The sequence below is a fragment of the Urocampus carinirostris genome, chromosome 9 (genome assembly GCF_059441175.1).
Source record: "Urocampus carinirostris isolate Australia breed hairy pipefish chromosome 9, RoL_Ucar_1.0, whole genome shotgun sequence".
Lineage (NCBI taxonomy): Eukaryota > Metazoa > Chordata > Actinopteri > Syngnathiformes > Syngnathidae > Urocampus > Urocampus carinirostris.
The window spans coordinates 1,000,820-1,023,319 of NC_142357.1; the positions used below are offsets into that span (position 1 = coordinate 1,000,820).

At 42.3% G+C, this 22,500-nt stretch overlaps 1 protein-coding gene across 1 annotated transcript in view; it reads left to right on the plus strand.

The window, feature by feature from the left end:
- The window catches only part of LOC148359070 (protein Spindly-like), a 62,796-nt gene that overhangs the window by 1,426 nt on the left and 38,870 nt on the right, over window positions 1-22,500 (plus strand). The window contains exons 2-3 of the mRNA XM_088343982.1: window positions 7,735-7,838; window positions 9,237-9,357. Coding sequence (XP_088200108.1) covers window positions 7,735-7,838; window positions 9,237-9,357 — 225 coding nt within the window. The remainder of the gene's footprint in view (window positions 1-7,734; window positions 7,839-9,236; window positions 9,358-22,500) is intronic.

Below are 22,500 nucleotides of genomic sequence, written 5' to 3' on the forward strand. Positions count from 1 at the left end.
ATGATGGTATCGTTTTATTCGTTGCAAATGAAGCGAGCGGTTTGATGCTACAGTGCGCATGCGCCTGCTGCCTGGGAATTTGCCATTGCATCATTCCAATCACACGTGAACAAAGCAAAAGCATTACATCATAGTTTTGAATTTTCTTTGGATACAATCATCAAATCGCAATGGCCGAACCCGAATTAAAACGCTGTAAGTTAAATGGAAGAGGCAAGCATCACAAAGAGTGGGACCAAATGTCAGGACGATACGAGGGATTGATACAAGCTTCGAAGAAAGGTGTGGAATATTCATATTGTGTTGCTTGCAAAAAAGACGTGAAAGTGGCTGCCTCCGGTTTCTATGATTTAAAGACGCATTTTGATCCAAAGAGCCACGCCAAAAACGTTGTGTTGGAGCTTTTTATGAAGCAACAGTCAGTAAAATGCAGGCAAAATTTCCATTTGAAGACAGAGTGCTACAGGATTTAGTAGTGGTGGATCCAAAAAAGACTGATTTATTGGATTATACAATAGATTAGCAGAAAACTTCAGTTGTAATGTTGATTTTGAGCAATCGAAAGAGGAATGGGATGATCTGCACCTCATGCCAAAGTCACATACAATGGAAGGAATACTAACTGACAGCTACTGGACAGGAGTTCTAAAGCAGAAGACAGCACTGGGTGTACAGAGATTTCCAGAAACGTGGAAGGTATTTTCTTTCCTGCTGTGCCTCCCACACAGCAATGCAGATAGTGAAAGGGTATTCTCACTTGTGAGGAAAATAGACACAGAATACAGAAAGAGCATTTAAGAAGACACACTTGTTGCCTACTTGCAGGTGAAGATGTATTACCCTGGCAATTGTTGGGACCTTCAACCATCAAAAGATCTGCTCATGTCAGCAAAGAAGGCAACAGTGGCATACAATAGAGAACACTGTAGTAATTAAGCAACACTTGTAATTTCATCATTTATTAAGTATATGTACAGAATGATATCATGAAACACATGTACAATATAACATGTTAAACTACATAAATAAACACGTTTAAAAAAAATGGTGTAAGATTATTTTGTAAGGGAAAATATGACTATGTAAACTCCAATATGTAAAGGCACGGAGCCGTGGAGGTTGACAGGTATGTTTATATATATATGTATATGTATGTATATATGTATATATATATATATGTATATGTATATGTATATGTATATGTATATATATGTATATATATGTATATGTATATGTATATATATGTATGTATATATATGTATATGTATACATATATGTATATATGAATATATATGTGTAGATTCATATGTATATGTGTGTATATATATATATATATATATATATAATATCTGTACGTGTATTGTTGGATTTCTAACTATAAAAATGTACAAACGTATACCAAAATGTTCGAATTAGTTATCTGACTCCATTAACCAAACACGAGCTAATTTTACCCAACAATCACGCGTGCTCGTTTTTTTGAGAGAGAATAAAAGAAAATAATCAAACAGCCTACAATTCCGCACGGGGGTGCGTTTATTCACAACAGCAGATGTAAGTGTGCCCTCCGGAGACAACTCTTCCACACCGATGTTTCCAGGATCATTTATACTTTTCAAAAGACATATCAAAAGACATCCCACCCTTCTCTAATTTGCTATGTGTGTCTGCAACTAGCTTTAGCTTTCTTCTCATTGGCCCTCTTCTCCCCGCACAATGGCGCGCCGGCTCCTCCCATGGGCGGGCCAGAGAATCCCCACGTGGGCTCCACCTCCTTCCCTCGATGTCTGGACCCCGAGCGTTCTTGCGTCACCAAGTCCCCTCTTGCGTCAGGAAGCGCTGATTATCATATCAGCCCTTCGTCCCAATTCCTGCTGTTTTCTGTAAACATCATCCTCCACTAGGTTGCAATGACCTGACCCACAGCCCAGCCAGTGGATATATTTTGCATTAAATGTAATTTGTATTTGATCGTACAAAATCCCTTATAGTCAAATTTATAAAATCCTTCATTAAATATGTATATATGTTTATATACATGTATATAATATGTATATATATAATATGTATATAATATGTGTATATGTATAATATATATATATGTGTATGTATGTATGTATGTATATATGTGTATGTATGTATGTGTATATATATGTATGTATGTGTATGTATATATATATATATATACATATATATATATATATATATATATATATATGTGTGTGTGTACCGTATTTTCCGCACTATAAGGCGCACCTAAAAGCCTTTATTTTTTTCAAAAGCTGACCATGCGCCTTATAATACAGTGCGCCTTATATATGGATCAATATTAAGTCGCAAAGTCTTGCAACTAAGGCAAGCAGCCGCCGACTAGATTTTCCCCCAAAGGCAAAGTAGTCCACGGTGTATGCTGGGTTTTTTATACCGGCGTTTCATTTCCTAAACCATGTGTCAATCATCATTTGAATCAGTCACTATTGGGTAAAATTATTCAGAGGTAAATGGGGTGGATCCTTTTTATCATTTACAGGCTTGCATAGGCTAAAGGGGCGAAACAAAGCCTGCAATTGGCCGAAAAAGATGAATGTGAATCACACGTTGGGTTGCACTAAGGCACAGAGAATTTTTTTTTTTACTATTCTGTATTTGTAAATATTTTACTCTCCTGGATTTACTACACTCACGGTTGTAAGAAGACCATGGTTACGTATCATTATTGAACGTGATGGCTGCAAGAGAACTTAAGTGAGATATGCAGCTTTATATTTCCCCGGTATCTTGTTTTAGAACGATCTTGATGTTTCTTTGATGAGTCTATTTTTAAACTAAATTCAATTCAAAGTGTTTATTGTCATATGCACAGTAAATAACCCCATTTCCCTGCACAATATTTTTTTTACTTTGCTGTCCACACAGTTGCCAGCAAAAAATAAAATGGAAACTAAGAAATGTTTGGCATTTCTTGAATCCCAAGACTTTAACCTTACGAATTATATTTGGAACGATGCATTTGAGTGATTGGTGACATTGTACAGACACTGTGTCCGTACATGTGTGAGACACGTATTTGCTTCTTTGCAAGCTTTCGGAATGTTAAGTGGGTAATAAGTTTCACTCAACTATCTGACTGTTTTGTCGACGTTCCCATTGTAGCGCCTTATAATCCGGTGCGCCTTATGTATGGAAAATATAGGACCAAAAACTATTTTTTGGGGGGTGCGCCTTATAGAGCGGAAAATACGGTATCTATGTGTGTGTATATATATATATATATATATATATATATATATATATATATATATATATATATATATATATACTGTAAATTCCGGACTATAGAGCGCACCTGATTATAAGCCGCACCCATGACATTTTAAGGGGAAAACCGATTTTGGCCATACACTAGCCGCACCTGTATATAAGCCGCATGCACCCACATAAAACAATCACGAAATTAATCCAAGCCAAACTTCTAGTCCCGCGATTGAAACTAAATGTCCTTCATTGAAGCATGCAGTCCAAAAATCACAGCCGCCAAAATGAACGGAAAATGATATAGGTACTTAAAATTTGTTGCAGACCTGCAGATTTTGGGTGCCCGTTGATAGTAATCCAGGGAAAAAAAAGTGTATATTTCTAAGGTAAGGGTGGGAAAAATACATATCCATTATTGTCCGCCGTGTCCACAAAAACTCACCTTTACCGGTCCCCACTTTCCCATCTGCGTTGGCGTTTGCTCCGCCCCTCTTTTTTAATTTGCTCGTGCAGAATAAGTGTCTCAAATGAATACAAATAAATACATTACAAAAATATACAGTTGCAAATACATATTAAACATTTACAAAGAAAGACAGTACATCGAGAGAGTTTTCAAAGCTTTAATAATAATAATATAACTTTCATCCTAAACCGTGCCTTTTTGGGAGGTAGCCTCACGCTACTAACAAGACACTCGCACACCTTCAAATTAGTCAGTTAAGGAAATAAATGCCGTAGTCGCAAGAATCATGGCAGGCCATCCGCTTCTTCCTCATTAGTAAAGACACTTAAGTTGTCTTTCTCAATGTCGGAAATAAATTTAATCATGATGACGTCGCTCCATGATCCCTTACTTCAATACACCTTACCAATATGCCAGTTTACCTTTAACATGTTAGCTGCGTCATGAGCCTTATTTTGTACAATTTGCACGATGAGGGTATGTTTACGCTCATAAGTTGTGATCTTCCTCGGCACATATATTCCACCGGTCTAAATCTTACCTCTCATACTCGAGCGCCGTTAAAGAAATTACATAAATTGGCCGCATCTCTGAATAAGCCGCGGGGTTGAAAATTTGGGAAAAAAGTAGCAGCTTATAGTCCGGAATTTACGGTATATATATATATATATATATATATATATATATATATCTCATCTCATTAGCTGCACCGCTTATCTTCAGTAGGGTCGCGGGGTTGCTGGAGCCCATCCCAGCAATCATCGGGCAGTGGGCAGGGGACACCCTGAACTTGTTGCCAGCCAATCGCAGGGCACACGGGGACAGACAACTCAGTCACACCTAGGGACAATTTGGACCGGCCAATTCACCTGAAATGCATGTCTTTGGAATGTGGGAGGAAACCGGAGTGCCTGGAGGAAACCCACGCAAGTAAAGGGAGAATATACAAACTCCGCACAGTAAGGCCGGTAGCTGGATTTGAACCCTTGCCGGAGGTTCCCACTACCTCAGAACTGTGCTGCACACGCGCTTACCACTGTGCTGCCTCTATACATATATATATATATATATATATATATATATATATATATATATATATATATATATATATATATATATACATATATATATACTGGACTGTCTCAGAAAATTAGAATATTGTGATAAAGTTCTTTATTTTCTGTAATGCAATTAAAAAAACAAAAATGTCATACATTCTGGATTCATTACACATCAACTGGAATAGCCAAATTCAGCAATATTAAAATAATAAAAGGCTTGAAATAGTTCAGTTGATGTGTAATGAATCCAGAATGTATGACATTTTGTTTTTTTTAATTGCATTACAGAAAATAAAGAACTTTATCACAATATTCTAATTTTCTGAGACAGTCCAGTATATATATATATATATATATATATATATATATATATATATATATATATATATATATATATATATATATATATACAGTAATATTGTAGAAAAACTCAAAAATCCTATCTCAAAATATTAGAATATCATGAAAAAGTATACAAGTAGGCTATTCAATTAATCACCTGAATCATCTAATTAACTCGAAACACCTTGCGAGGGTTTCCTGAGCCTTAAAAACACTCAGCTTGGTTCAGTAAACTAAATCACAAGTATGGGGAAGACTGCTGATCTGACTGCTGTCCAGAGGACCATCATTGATACCCTCCATCAGGAGGGTAAGACACAAAAAGAAATTTCTCAAAGAGCAGGCTGTTCACAGAGTGCAGTTTCAAAGCATATCCACAAAAAGTCTGTCGGAAGGGAAAAATGTGGCCGGAAACGCTGCACAACCAAGAGAGATGACCGCAGCCTTAACAAAATTGTGAAGAAGAGCCGCTTCCAGAATTTGGGGGAGCTTCAGAGACGGTGGGCTGAAGCTGGAGTCCAGGTATCAAAAGCCACAGTTCACAGACGTGTCCGGGAAATGGGCTACAATAGCCGTATTCCCATGGTCAAGCCACTTCTGAACTCAAGACAACGGAAGAAGCGTCTGACTTGGGCTATGGAGAAGAAGCACTGGACAGTTGCAGAGTGGTCCAAAGTCCTCTTTTCAGACGAAAGCAAGTTTTGCATTTCATTTGGAAGTCAAGGCGCCAGAGTCTGGAGAAAGGCTGGAGAGGAGCAAAATCCAAGTTGCTTGAAATCCAGTGTGAAGTTCCCACAGTCAGCAATGGTTTGGGGAGCCATGTCAGCTGCTGGTGTTGGTCCACTGTGTTTCATCAAGTCCAGAGTAAATGCAACTGTGTACCAAGAGATTTTAGAGCACTACATGCTTCCATCTGCTGAAAAGCTCTATGGAGATGAGGATTTCATTTTCCAGCATGATCTGGCACCTGCCCACAGTGCCAAAACCACCAGTAACTGGTGCACTGACCATGGCATCACTGTCCTTGATTGGCCTGCTAATTCCTCTGACCTGAACCCCATCGAGAATTTGTGGGGTATAGTTAAGAAGAAGATGAAAGACACCAGACCTACAATTGCAAATGAGCTGAAGGCCGCTATCGAAGCATCCTGGGCGTCAATAACACCTCAGCAATGCCACAGGCTGATTGCCTCCATGCCACGCCGGATTGATGCAGTAATCCGTGCAAAAGGATTCCCAACCAAGTACTGAGTGCATCAATGGACATTTTCAAATGTTTGATTTAGTTTTGCTGTTATAAAATTATTTTTTTACTTGGTCTGAGGAAGTATTCTAATATTTTGAGATAGGATTTTTGAGTTTTTTTCAGCTGTAAGCCAAAATCAGCAATATTCAAATAATAAAAGGCTTGAAATAGTTCAGTTGATGTGTAATGAATCCAGAATGTATGACATTTGTGTTTTTTTAATTGCATTACAGAAAATAAAGAACTTTATCACAATATTCTAATTTTCGGAGACAGTCCTGTATGTGTGTGTGTGTGTGTGTGTGTGTGTGTGTGTGTGTGTGTGTGTGTGTGTGTGTGTGTGTGTGTGTGTGTGTGTGTGTATTCACGTCAATTGCGGCCTTCATTTTGGTCTCCTTCCATTTACTTCTGCTCTGTAGATCATCTTCAACATTCGCTCCTTATCCATCCTCTCCATGTGTCCAAACCAACCGAGCACTCTCTTATCCACACGCTTGCTCAGTTCCACTCCTACAGTTCTGTCTCTCACAATTTCATTTCTCAATCCATCCAATCTTGTCACTCTAACACACTTAACAAACACTTCATCCCAAAAACATTTCATTTCCTTCTCAAATCGGCGTTCAGGCTCCAAGTCTCTGCACCATACAACACAGTCGGCAAGATCACACTCTCATACAGTCCCCTCTTAAAATCCATACCTATACTCTTGTTGGTCATCACTCTCCTCAGTGCACCTAAAACCTTGCTTTCTCGATTCACTCTGTGCAATGCCTCGCACTCCATTCCACCAACTGCAGCCACATCACAACCCAAGTACTCTTCCAAACTCCATTACCAACCTTCTCAAGGTTTCCTCAGAATCAGCCACAAGCGCTGTGTCATCTGCAAACAACTGACTTACCTGCCACACCGTCCCACTGTTATCTATCATCTCTACACCTCTGCCAAATATTCTTGCTTTCACCTGCCACAACGCCTCTCTATCAACTCTGTCATACGCCTTTACCAAGTCCATGATAGCCAAATTAACATTATAACCTTTTGTCAAATATTTCTCACACACCTCTCGTACTGCAAACACCTGAAGTGTTGGTTATAGTCTTCTATTGTGGTTATTAGTATTTGTTTTAACTCCACTGTTGTGCCCTCCTGCCAACCGTCATGACTCTTACTCTGCGAGAGAAGGCCACTTGACGTCACGTGCTGAGGGTCATAGTGTGTGTGTGTGTGTGTGTGTGTGTGTGTGTGTGTGTGTGTGTGTGTGTGTCAATCAGACATCCCACACTAGGAAATCATTAGCTAACTTTAAACTATTCCAATAACACATTCAACAAAACTAAATTTGTTTTTTGTTCATGCAGGTATTGACGACTCATGTGAAAAATACACCTCCATCAGAAATTGGTCATGGCCGGGATGAAACGTTTTGTACTGACCTGCTCAAGATGAAACTAAGCATTGCAATGTGAGTCTTACTTTTTTATGCATTTAAAGGGACAGTGTGTTCGATTTGGGGCCTTCTAATGGCACATAATAACTTACTTTAGTAAAAAACATTTATTTGAATAATAGGCTTTATTACATTAACTATCATAACAATTTTATATATATATATTCATAGGGTGAGAAAAATGTGTGTTTCCTTTACATAAATGTAAATGTAAATGGTCTGCATTTATTTTGCGCTTTTTAAGTCAATGAAGACCTCCCAAAGCGCATTACAATGTGTACACACTTTCCCTTTTACACACACTAACTAACCGACTAATCCTGAGCTACTGCCGCCCAAAACATAGCGGAATCAATGCCTAGTAGTCACCACCATACTTGTCTGGCATCTTGCTGCTACACTATGCTCATTTGGCACTGGTTTTCGTTTGCATTACACAATATAGTGCCATCTTCTGGTCAAATACTACACAATGTACCTTTAGGTAAAAGCTAGCAAGACCACCAGAATTGAAGCAGATAAAGCAGAAAAAATGCAATGATTGGAGAGAGCCTTTTACAGCTACTTTCAGATTTGGTTTTGTTTGGATTTTTCAAAATTGAAAGTATGGAGGTTCCTTGTGTTACGCTATAGTACTCAAGCGCACACACTTTTTGTCTGTTGTGTTGAAGCAGCAATAAAAATCTACACATGGAGCCCTGTACCCGTCATAAAGTGGAAAAGTAACTCCTGTTTTAGAGGTGTTCCTAGCCCAAGTTTGAAGTCTAGTAAATCATCTGTTCATGACAAGAGAAAAAAGAATGGCCAAAACTGGAGATTCAAAATTCAGTTTATTTCCCGTACATTTTAGGATATCGTACTATTGAAGTTATTTGTGTGTATCAGGGTCTCATGTTTGCCAATTTTCGAGGCTCTCAGTCAAACTTGCCGGAATTGTACTTAGATTTGCTTCTTTTTTTTGTACTTTCATTTATCAACTTCAGAATGTGTAAAATCAGTTTTTGATCTCAGGAGAAACGAAAGCTCCCAGTATTTGCCATAACATTTTGTGAGACCCTGGTATGTGGACAGTTTAAGGGGATCCGGGGGCATGCCCCCAAAATCAGGGTTTTGTAAATTTTAAAAAGAAAAGGTTGGTGGGAAAGGCATTTGTAGCAGGATAGTATTCTAAACAGGCTTAATACATAGAAAATATGTTTCTTGGTGTCATAAGCTAAAATTAACTGGAGATGATCAGAATTGCTAGAAAAACATGTATTTACTGTTTTCCTTGGTGTTTCATCCAAGTTACTTAAAAAATTGTAAAGCGTATTTAGGTGTCCAGAAAATGTCAATATTAATGTAATGTAATATTAGCTCACTTTTGTACACGTTGTAAATACAATTTTATTATTTATATTTTTACATGTGCAGTAAGGATGTCGAATGTTTAAGAGATGAACTCTCCCAACAAAGGATGAAGTCTTTGCTAGAAAGTCAGAAAATTCTCGGACTGGAACGGAAGCTCTTCACAGGGGAAAATCTTCTCAAACAGGTAGAACACCTCTTTCATGGATAACACATCTTCCAATATATTAATACCACCCAAATTAAAATAATTAGTGAAGAAAATAAGTATTTGAACACCCTGCTTTTTTGCTGTCTCCCACTAAGAGATCATGGAAAATTTCATCGTAGGTGCATGTCCACTGTCCAGAAATCACAATGCATGATTTTTTTTAACAGTTTATATGTGTGATATAGCTGCAATTAAGTATTTGAACACCTGAGAAAATAAATGTTAATATTTGGTACACTGGCCATTATTTGCTATTACAGATTTCAAAACGTTTCCTGTAGCCTTTCACCAGTTTTGCACACACTGCAGAAGGGATCTTGGCCCACTCCTCCACACAAATCTTCTCGAGATCAGTCAGGTTTCTAGGCTGTTGCTGGCTGTGTGCTAAGGGTTGTTGTCGTGTTGGAAGACCCAGCCACGACCCATTTTTAATGCTCTGATTGAGGGAAGGAAGTTGTTCCTGAAAATCTCAATACACATCCCCATTCATCCTCTCTTTAAACTTTTTTTCCATTACTCCTCTGTATCATCCAAAATGCTCATATGCAAACTTAAGACGGTCCTTGACATGTGCTGGTTTAAGCAGGGGAACCTTTCGTGCTGTGCATGATTTCAAACCATGGCTTATTGCTCTCCTATCTCAGAATCATTGAGGCCCCATATATATATATATATATATATATATATATATATATATATATATATATATATATACCGTAAATTCTGGACTATAGAGCGCACCTGATTATAAGCCGCACCCACCACCTTTTAGGCGATTTGCCACTTTTGTACTTACACAAGCCGCACCCATGTATAAGCCGCTTGCGCCCGCAATAATACTCGTGACACAGTCACAAGTTTAACCTAGACCAGGCTGAAAGTTCCACGATTGTAACTGCATAGATAGTACACCATCCTAGGACCATAGTCGGCAACATGAATGGAAAATGACACCCGTAATTAACGTATGATGCAGACTTGTAAAGTCCGGGTCCCGTTGAAATCAATCCAAGGAAACAAAATGATTCGTCCGTAGAACACACAATAGAATAAATCTCTAAAATAAATACATTACAAAAATATACAGTTGCAAATACGTATTATTCATGGTTACACATATTTACGAAGAAAGACTGTACGCCGAGAGAGTTTTCAAAGCTTTGATAATAATAATATAATTTTAATATAAAGGTACCAACACGCTAGTTAGGATCACGCTTGCAATTTATCAAACATGCCTGTTAAAAAAAAGCATCCCTTGATTGTGAAATTCACGGTAGATCGTCCTCAACTTCCTCCTCATAACTATCACCCTCAAGGGCGTCTTCCTCATTATCGGAACGTACCTTAACTTTAATGATAATGTATGCTTAAACTTAGAGGTTGCAGTCTTTCTTAGCGCACATATTCTACTGGTCTTAATTTTACCTTTTATACACCAGCGCCGCTGGTGGCCGTTAGAACAATTCCATAAATTGGCCGCTTCACTGAATAAGCCGCAGGGCTGAACATTTGGGAAAAAAGTAGCGGCTTATAGTCCGGAATTTACCGTGTATACACATATATATATATATATATATATATATATATATATATATATATATATATATATATATATATATATATATATATATATATATATATATATATATGTATATATATATATATATATATCCTTTCCTTTTCTAGCTAGTTTTCTATTGTTTATTTTCTTTCGTCTTTTCCTTGCCTCGGCGATCTTCGGAAGAATTTCTCCGCCGTTTTTTCGTGCCGAATTTTTGCCGTTGTTATCACTTTCTGCATTATGTTTTGACTTGTTACTGACCCTAAAGAAATGACCAATTTTGATTTTCACCTAATACTGGAAGCATATTGAACTTTCACCTTCCCTGGACGACAAGCACCACAACAATGACGTAATCTCGAAGCAACGAGATCTCGTTTGCCGAGATTGGCATGCAGACGAAAACTCGAACCGCGAGACCAAAACAATAATGGCGGATCTGCCTGACGAAAAGTTTGGAGTGCGGTAAACCTTAGTTAGAAAAAAAAGTAATCGGGTAATAATGACAAGTTTGTGTCAAAAAAGTTGCGTCCTGGGGACGCACGTTGATTTGACATGATGCGTCCCCAACAAAAATGATGCATCTAGGACGCAGGGACACGGGCAAATGAGAACACTGATATATGTATGTGTGTGTATATATATATATATATATATATATATATATATATATATATATATATATCCATCCATCCATCCATCCATTGTCTTCCGCTTATCCGAGGTCGGGTCGCGGGGGCAGCAACGTTCCCCAGCAAAAATGATGCGTCTAGGACGCAGGGACGCGGGCAAATAAGAACACTGATACATGTATGTGTGTGTGTGTATAAGCCACCTTCTCCAGCTCATCCGACGGGACCCCGAGGCGTTCCCAAGCCAGCCGAGAGACATAGTCTCTCCAACGTGTCCTGGGTCGCCCCCGGGGCCTCCTGCCGGTGGAAGATGCCTGGAACACCTCCCGAGGGAGGCGTCCAGGAGGCATCCTTATTAGATGCCCGAGCCACCTCAACTGGCTCCTCTCAACGCGGAGGAGCAGTGGCTCTACACCGAGTCCCTCCCGGACGACTAAGCTTCTCACCTTATCTCTAAGGGAGAACCCAGCCACCCTGCGGAGGAAACTCATTTCGGCCACTTGTATCCGGGATTGTGTTCTTTCGGTCATGACCCAAAGTTCATGACCATAGGTTAGGGTAGGAACGTAGATCGACCGGTAGATCGAGAGCTTTGCCTTTCGGCTCAGCTCCCTCTTCACCACGACGGACCGTATGACGGCAGAGGCTGCACCGACCCGTCTGTCGATCTCCCATTCCATCCTACCCTTACTCGTGAACAAGACCCCAAGATACTTAAACTCCTCCACTTGGGGCAAGACCTCCTCCCTGACCCGGAGGGAGAATACCCTTTTCCGACTGAGTACCATGGCTTCGGACTTGGAGGTGCTGATCCTCATCCCGGCCGCTTCACACTCGGCTGCGAATCGCTCCAGCGAGAGCTGTAGATCATGGCCTGAGGAAGCCAACAGCACCACGTCATCTGCAAAAAGCAGTGACGCAATGCTGAGGCCCCCATACCGGACTCCGTCCCCGCCAAGGCTGCGCCTAGAAATTCTGTCCATAAAAGTTATGAACATAATCGGTGACAAAGGGCAGCCCTGGCGGAGCCCAACCCTCACCGGGAACGAATTGGACTTACTGCCGGCATTGCGGACCAGACTCTGGCACCGGGCATACAGGGACCACACAGCCCGGATAAGACTGTGCGGTACCCCATACTCCCGAAGCACCCCCCACAGGGCCTCCCGAGGAACACGGTTGAATGCCTTCTCCAAGTCCACAAAACACACGTAGACCGGATAGGAAAACTCCCATGCACCCTCAAAGACCCTGCAGAGCTGGTCCAGTGTTCCACGGCCAGGACGAAAACCACACTGTTCCTCCTGAATCCGAGATTCGACTTCCTGGCGGACCCTCCTCTCCAGTACCTCTGAATAGACCTTACGAGGGAGGCTGAGAAGTGTGATTCCCCTGTAGTTGGAACACACTCTCCGGTCCCCCTTCTTTTAGACGGGAATCACCACCCCAGTCTGCCAGTCCGGAGGCACTGTCCCCGATGTCCACGCGATGTTGCAGAGGCGTGTCAACCATGACACGCCCACAACATCCAGAGCCCTAATGAACTCTGGGCGGATCTCATCGACCCCCGGGGCCCTGCCACCGAGGAGTTTTTTGACCACCTCGGTGACTTCAATCCCAGTGATACGAGAGCCCAACCCAGAGTCCCCAGGCCCTGCTTCCCCAGAGGAAGACGTGTCGTTGGGATTGAGGAGGTCTTCGAAGTACTCCGCCCACCGGATCACAACGTCCCGGGTCTAGGTCAGCAGCGCCCCATCGGCACTATACACAGTGTCGATGACACACCGCTTCCCCACCTAAGACGCCGGATGGTGGACCAGAATTTCCTCAAAACCATTCGGAAGTCGGCTTCCATGGCCTCGCCAAACTCCTCCCATGCCCGAGTTTTTGCCTCGGCAACCGCCGAAGCTGTATTCCGCTTGGCCAGCTGATACCTGCCAGCTGCTTCCAGAGTCCCACAGGCCAGGAAGGCCCGATAAGACTCCTTCTTCAGCTTGACGGCATCCCTCACCGCCGGTGACCACCAGCGGGTCTAACGGTTGCCGCCGCGGCAGGCACCAACTACCTTACGGCCACAGCTCCGATCAGCAACTTCGACAATGGGGGCGCGGAACATGGTCCACTCGTACTCAATGTCCCCCGCCTCCCTCGGGACATGGGCAAAGTTCTGCCGGAGGTGTGAATTGAAACTTCTTCTGACAGGAGATTCTGCGAGCCGTTCCCATCAGACCCTCACAATACGCTTGGGTCTGCCGGGTCGGGCCGGCATCTTCCCCCACCATCGAAGCCAACTCACCACCAGGTGGTGATTAGTTAAAAGCTCCGCCCCTCTCGTCACCCGAGTGACCAGAACATGCGACCGCAGGTCCGACGAAACAACGACAAAGTCGATCATCGAACTACGGCCTAGGGTGTCCTGGTGCCAAGTGCACATATGGACACCCTTATGTCTGAACATGGTGATCATTATGGAGAAACCATGACGGGCACAGAAGTCCAATAACGAAACACCACTCAGGTTCAGGTCAGGGGGGCCGTTCTTTCCAATCACGCCCCTCCAGGTCTCACTGTCATTGCCCACCTGAGCGTTGAAGTCTCCCAGCAGTACGAGGGAGTCCCCAAGGGGCGCGCTCTCAAGCACACCCTCTAAGGACTCCAAGAAGGGTGGGCACTCCGAACTGCTATTTGGTGCATAAGCACAAACAACAGTCAGGACCCGTCCCCCCACCCGAAGGCGGAGGGAGGCTACCCTCTCGTCTACTGTGCTGAACCCCAACGTACAGGTGTGGAGCAACTAATAATAATAATAATAATAATAATAATTTCCTTGTATTGTCATTCTGTGTAACAATGTACACAGAACGAAATGTCGATTGCACCTGACCCGATGCAGCCGCAGCCAAGAGAGGGCGCCGCCGACCACTTTTTAAGTCTTAGGAATGACTCGGCCGGGGCGCGAACCCGAACCTCCCAGTCTCAAAGCGGGCGCCTTACCATCTAGGCTACTGAGCTGGTAATATGCCCACACCGGCTCTGCGCCTCTCACCACGGGCGACTCCAGAGTGGAAGAGAGTCCAACCCCTCTCGAGAGGACTGGTACCAGAGCCCAAGCCGTGCGTGGAGGTGAGTCCGACTATATGTAGTCGGAATTTCTCAAACTCACGCAGCAACTTGGGCTCCTTCCCTGCCAGAGAGCTAACGTTCCATGTCCCAAAAGCCACTTTCTGTAGCCGGGGATCGTCGCGCCAAGGACCCCTCCCTTGGCCGCTACCCAGCTCTCTGCGCACTCGACCCCTTTGGCCCCTCCTACAGGTGGTGAGCCCATGGGAAAAGGGTCCCACGTCGTCCCTTCGGACTGTGCCTGGCCGGCCCCCGTGGGTAAGGGTCCGGTCACCAGGCACTCGCCAGCGGACCCCACTTCCAGGCCTGGTTCCAGAAGGGGGCCCCGGTAACCCGCGTCCCGGCGAGGGAAATTGAGGACCAGCGTTTTGTCTCATCATAAGGGGTCTTCTGATCTGCGTTTTGTCTGGCCACTCACCTAGGACCTGTTTGCCATGGGTGACCCTACTAGGGGCTTAAAGCCCCTGACAACATAGCTCCTAGGATCATTGGGACACAAAAAACTCCTCCACCACGATATGGTAGCAGATCAAGTATATATATGTATAATATATATATATATATATATTTTAGGTGTGTGTGTGTGTGTGTGTGTGTGTGTGTGTGTGTGTGTTTGTGTATATGGATGTGTGTGTGTATATATGTATGTGTGTGTGTATATATATGGATGTGTGTGTGTGTGTGTATATATGTATGTGTGTGTGTGTGTATATATATGGATGTGTGTGTGTGTGTGTGTATATATGTATGTGTGTTTGTGTGTATATATATATGTATGTGTGTGTGTGTGTATATATATATATATATGTGTATATATATATATATATATATATATATATATATATACACATGTGTATGTGTGTGTGTGTGTGTGTGTGTGTGTGTGTATATGTATGTGTGTATATATATATATAGTGTCCCGACGGATCACCACCTTATCGTGGTGGGGCACTTTGTGCGTCTCCATGACCCCTAGAGCTATGTCGGCGGGAGTCTCGTACTCCTGGTAGGGTTACCCAAGCCGAACAGGTCGAAGGGTAGAGTCCAGACTAAGAGTGATCCCAAAAGCTGGTGGCGGCACGCTTTGAGGCGGTTTCCTACAGACCTGGATCCCGGCAGCCGCCTGCAGTTGTAGGAAGATGCCGGTCGTCTAGGGTCTCCCTTGCCACTGGAACCATCTTCTTTACAATCAAGATAGTGGCATTGGGGAAAGCGCACCCCTTACGCCACTTTAAAAACCATCATTGCGCAGGTATCCTGAGTCTCCGACCACAATCCAGGATCGGACTGTTCAAACATCAGCAGACTCACAAATAAAAGAAGATGGTCATCATCGAATCAATGGACAACCCCAAGCAGCATATATATTATGTATGTGTGTGTATGTATTTATATGTATATATATATATATAATGTATGTGTGTGTGTATATATGTATATATATATATATATATATAAATATATATATATATATATATATATATATATATATATACATGTGTGTGGGTGTGTGTGTGGGTGTGTGTGTGTATATGTATGTATGTATGTATGTAGATAGATACTTTATTCATCCCCGAAGGGAAATTCACATTTCCAGCAGCATCCCTGAGCTGAGAACAATACAATAATAAAGCAAAAAGAATACAATATACAAATACCCAGTGTGACGTGCAAATGCTCACTGTAGCGTGTTATAGAGAATATCTAAATAGTGCTACGCAAAATACATATAGCAATAAAATTCGGTAACATGCAATGTAGGTGGTGTGGTTTAATGTGGGCTTTTACTCTGCCGGGTAGAGTTAAAGAGCCTCATGGCATGAGGAAGAAAAGATCTCTTCAGTCTGTCCGTAGTACAAGACAGTGACAGCAGTCTGTCGCTGAAACTGCTCTTCTGCCTGGAGATAATGCTGTGTAGTGGATGCGATGGATTGTCCATGATTGACCGCAGCTTTTCCAGTGCCCTTCTCTCAGCTACTGTTGTTAGGCTGTCCAGCTCTTTGCCCACAACAGAGCTCACTTTCCTAGCCAGTTCATTGAGACGAGAGGCATCCTACTTCTTGACGCTGCCTCCCCAACACGCTGTCGCATAGAAGAGGGCGCTTGCCACAACTTTCTCATAGAATATTTTCAGGAGCTTTTTGCAGATTTTGAAGGAGTCCAGCCTTTTGAGGAAGTAAAGTCGGCTTTGCCCTTTCCTACATAGAGCTTCTGTGTTGGCAGTCCAGTCCAGTTTGTTGTCCATCTGCACACCCAGGTATTTGTAGGTCTGGACAAATTCTACACATTCTCCTTTGATGGTTACAGGAACCGGGTGAGTTCTGGTTCTCCTGAAGTCCACCACCATCTCCCTGTTTTTGGTGGTGTTCAGTTGCAGGTGGTTTGCGTCGCTCCATCGGACAAAGTCCTGAATCAATTTCCTGTACTCCTCCTCCTGCCCATTTCTGATACATCCCACGATCGCAGTGTCGTCGGCAAACTTTTGAACATGGCAGGACTCAGAGTTGTACTTAAAGTCTGATGTATACAGAGTGAATAGGAACGGAGAGAGCACGGTCCCCTGCGGAGATCCTGTGCTGCTAACCACAGTGTCCGATGTACAGCCCCCCTGTTTCACATACTGGGGTCTGCCTGTCAGGTAGTCAGTAATCCATTCTACAAGGTGTGAGCTAACTCCCGTCTCTGTCAGTTTCCTACTCAGTAGCAGAGGCTGTATGGTATTGAAGGCACTGGAGAAGTCCAAAAATGTAATCCTCACAGCCCCCTTAGCCCTATCCAGGTGAGAGAGGGATCGGTGTAACATGTATACTATAGCATCCTCCACTCCCACCTTCTCCTGGTAAGCAAATTGCAGAGGGTCGATGGCGTGACGGACCTGTAGCCTCAGGTGGTGCAGCAGCAACCGCTCCATGGTTTTCATCACATGTGATGTCAGGCCGACACGCCTGAAGTCATTGAGTTCCTCAGGTCTTGATTTCTTTGGGACTGGGATTATGCAGGATGTTTTCCACAGCTGAGGGACCCTCCCCTGTTCAAGACTCAGGTTGAAGATGCGCTGTAGAGGGTCTTCCAGCTCAGACGCACAGGCTTTCAGCAGTCGGGGGGATACTCCATCTGGACCAGCTGCCTTGCTGGTTTGCAGCCTTCTCAGATCTCCACACACCTGGGCTGCAGTTATTTTTAGTGGGGGGATGTCTTCCATGCTAGTGTCCAGAGGGGGAGGCGGAAGGACAGCTGCAGTACTCAGGGGTTAGGATGAGGCGGAGTGGTCAAACCTGTTGAAAAAGTTGTTCAACTGGTTGACTCGCCGCACATCTACATCCACAGCCACACCCTGCTTGGTGCTGCAGCCAGTAATTGTTTTCATCCCTTCCCACACCTCCTTCATGTTGTTGTTCTGCAGCTTTTTCTCCAACTTCCTCCTGTACTGCTCATTCCATTTTTAAAGGCCCTCTTCTTTTGGTTCAGAAGGCACTTGATGTCGCTCGTGATCCAGGGCTTATTGTTGGCATACATGTATGTATGTGTGTATATGTGTGTATGTGTATATGTTTGTATGTGTGTGTGTGTGTGTATATGTATGTATGTGTGTGCGTGTGTGTATATGTATGTATGTGTGCGTGTGTATGTGTGTATATATATATATCTATATATATATATATATATATATATATATATATATATATGTATAAATATGTACACATCAGTGTTCTCGTTTAGACGCATAATTTTTGCTGGTGACTCATAATGTCGAATCATCATGCGTCCCGGGATGCAACTTTTTTGACACAAAATTGTCATTATTACCCGATAACTTTTTTTTTTTTTTAACAATGATTTATTGCACTCCAAACTTTTCGTCAGCAGATCCGCCATTGTTGTATTAGTCTCGCGGTTCGAGATTTCGTCTGCACACCGATCTCGGCAAACGAGATTTCGTTGCTTCAAGATTACGTCATTGTTGAAATGAAATGAAATGTGGTGTGGTGCTTGTCATCGAGTGAAGGTTAAGTTTGCCTCCGAAAAAACAGTATAAGGTAAAAATTAACACAAAATTGGTCATTTATCAGTGTCAGTAATAAGTCAAGACATAATGCAGAGAGTGATAACAACGGCAATAATTCCGGCAAGGAAAGCACGTGTGTTGCAGCCAACGATTCGACAAAATGAAATAAACCAAAGAATACTCCCAGCAAGAAACGGACTTTTCTGCCATAATGTACTCAATTATATTCCTGGTTACGCTATGAGGAGGATGATAATGGAGGCTACATGTTCTGTGATGCGTGTACCCAGCGTGACAAAAAAACTGGATTGCATAAATCATTTCGCAATACGAACTTTCAGAAGAGCGCATTCGATCGGCACCACGACAATGAAAACCACAAAATAGCTATGGAAATTCCGTTGCTGCAATTCGACCTTAAGAAGGCATTACAACTGTGGCGGGACAGCAAACCACGAAGAATATATGAACTGAAAACCTGAAGTGATAACTGCCTTGTATTACCAATTAACTGTGATGATTAAAACTGAATGAAAATTTAGATTAATATATTATTTCAGCAGTATTATTTTGTATAATGTACAATATTGTTGTGAACTGAAAAAGTGATAACTGATTTGTATTATCAATAAATGGTGATGATTAAAACTGAATGAATATATAGATTTATATTATATATTTGTCGCCGATTTACAATTTCAATATAACACTAAATTTTGGGTACCCATAGATATCGGTTGCGACCCATATATTTTTGAACATGCGAATCCCATCACTTTTCAGAGGTAAAATGAACACTGAGATATATATATATATACTGGACTGTCTCAGAAAATTAGAATATTGTGATAAAGTTCTTTATTTTCTGTAATGCAATTAAAAAAACAAAAATGTCATACATTTTGGATTCATTACACACCAACTGAACTATTTCAAGCCTTTTATTATTTTAATATTGCTGAATTTGGCTTACAGCTTAAGAAAACTCAAAAATCCTATCTCAAAATATTAGAATATCTTGAAAAAGTATACAAGTAGGCTATTCAACTAATCACCTGAATCATCTAATTACCTCGAAACACCTTGTGAGGGTTTCCTAAGCCTTAAAAACACTCAGCTTGGTTCAGTAAACTAAATCACTGCTGATCTGACTGCTGTCCAGAGGACCATCATTGATACCCTCCATCAGGAGGGTAAGACACAAAAAGAAATTTCTCAAAGAGCAGGCTGTTCACAGAGTGCAGTTTCAAAGCATATCCACAAAAAGTCTGTTGGAAGGGAAAAATGTGGCCGGAAACGCTGCACAACCAAGAGAGATGACCGCAGCCTTAACAAAATTGTGAAGAAGAGCCGCTTCCAGAATTTGAGGGAGCTTCAAAGACAGTGGGCTGAAGCTGGAGTCCAGGTATCAAAAGCCACAGTTCACAGACGAGTCCGGGAAATGGGCTACAATAGCCGTATTCCCATGGTCAGGCCACTTCTGAACTCAAGACAACGGAAGAAGCGTCTGACTTGGGCTATGGAGAAGAAGCACTGGACAGTTGCAGAGTGGTCCAAAGTCCTCTTTTCAGACGAAAGCAAGTTTTGCATTTCATTTGGGAGTCAAGGCGCCAGAGTCTGGAGAAAGGCTGGAGAAGAGCAAAATCCAAGTTGCTTGAAATCCAGTGTAAAGTTCCCACAGTCAGCAATGGTTTGGGGAGCCATGTCAGCTGCTGGTGTTGGTCCACTGTCTTTCATCAAGTCCAGAGTAAATGCAACTGTGTACCAAGAGATTTTAGAGCACTACATGCTTCCATCTGCTGAAAAGCTCTATGGAGATGAGGATTTCATTTTCCAGCATGATCTGGCACCTGCCCACAGTGCCAAAACCACCAGTAACTGGTGCACTGACCATGGCATCACTGTCCTTGATTGGCCTGCTAATTCCCCTGACCTGAACCCCATCGAGAATTTGTGGGGTATAGTTAAGAAGAAGATGAAAGACACCAGACCTACAAATGCAAATGAGCTGAAGGCCGCTATCGAAGCATCCTGGGCATCAATAACACCTCAGCAATGCCACAGGCTGATTGCCTCCATGCCACGCCGGATTGATGCAGTAATCCGTGCAAAAGGATTCCCAACCAAGTACTGAGTGCATCAATGGACATTTTCAAATGTTTGATTTAGTTTTGCTGTTATAAAATTTTTTTTTTTACTTGGTCTGAGGAAGTATTCTAATATTTTGAGATAGGATTTTTGAGTTTTTTTCAGCTGTAAGCCAAAATCAGCAATTTTCAAATAATAAAAGGCTTGAAATAGTTCAGTTGATGTGTAATGAATCCAGAATGTATGACATTTTTGTTTTTTTAATTGCATTACAGAAAATAAAGAACTTTATCACAATATTCTAATTTTCTGAGACAGTCCAGTATATATGTATGTATGTATATAAAGTTCTTTATTTTCTGTAATGCAATTAAAAAAACAAAAATGTCATACATTCTGGATTCATTACACATCAACTGAACTATTTCAAGCCTTTTATTATTTGAAAATTGCTGATTTTGGCTTACAGCTGAAAAAAACTCAAAAATCCTATCTCAAAATATTAGAATACTTCCTCAGACCAAGTAAAAAAAAGAATTTTATAACAGCAAAACTAAATCAAACATTTGAAAATGTCCATTGATGCACTCAGTACTTGGTTGGGAATCCTTTTGCATGGATTACTGCATCAATCCGGCGTGGCATGGAGGCAATCAGCCTGTGGCATTGCTGAGGTGTTATTGATGCCCAGGATGCTTCGATAGCGGCCTTCAGCTCATTTGCATTTGTAGGTCTGGTGTCTTTCATCTTCTTCTTAACTATACCCCACAAATTCTCGATGGGGTTCAGGTCAGGGGAATTAGCAGGCCAATCAAGGACACTGATGCCATGGTCAGTGCACCAGTTACTGGTGGTTTTGGCACTGTGGGCAGGTGCCAGATCATGCTGGAAAATGAAATCCTCATCTCCATAGAGCTTTTCAGCAGATGGAAGCATGTAGTGCTCTAAAATCTCTTGGTACACAGTTGCATTTACTCTGGACTTGATGAAACACAGTGGACCAACACCAGCAGCTGACATGGCTCCCCAAACCATTGCTGACTGTGGGAACTTCACACTGGATTTCAAGCAACTTGGATTTTGCTCCTCTCCAGCCTTTCTCCAGACTCTGGCGCCTTGACTCCCAAATGAAATTCAAAACTTGCTTTCGTCTGAAAAGAGGACTTTGGACCACTCTGCAACTGTCCAGTGCTTCTTCTCCATAGCCCAAGTCAGACGCTTCTTCCGTTGTCTTGAGTTCAGAAGTGGCTTGACCATGGGAATACGGCTATTGTAGCCCATTTCCCGGACACGTCTGTGAACTGTGGCTTTTGATACCTGGACTCCAGCTTCAGCCCACTGTCTTTGAAGCTCCCCCAAATTCTGGAAGCGGCTCTTCGTCACAATTTTGTTAGGGCTGCGGTCATCTCTCTTGGTTGTGCAGCGTTTCCGGCCACATTTTTCCCTTCCAGCAGACTTTTTGTGGATATGCTTTGAAACTGCACTCTGTGAACAGCCTGCTCTTTGAGAAATTTCTTTTTGTGTCTTACCCTCCTGATGGAGGGTATCAATGATGGTCCTCTGGACAGCAGTCAGATCAGCAGTCTTCCCCATACTTGTGATTTAGTTTACTGAACCAAGCTGAGTGTTTTTAAGGCTCAGGAAACCTTCGCAAGGTGTTTCGAGTTAATTAGATGATTCAGGTGATTAGTTGAATAGCCTACTTGTAT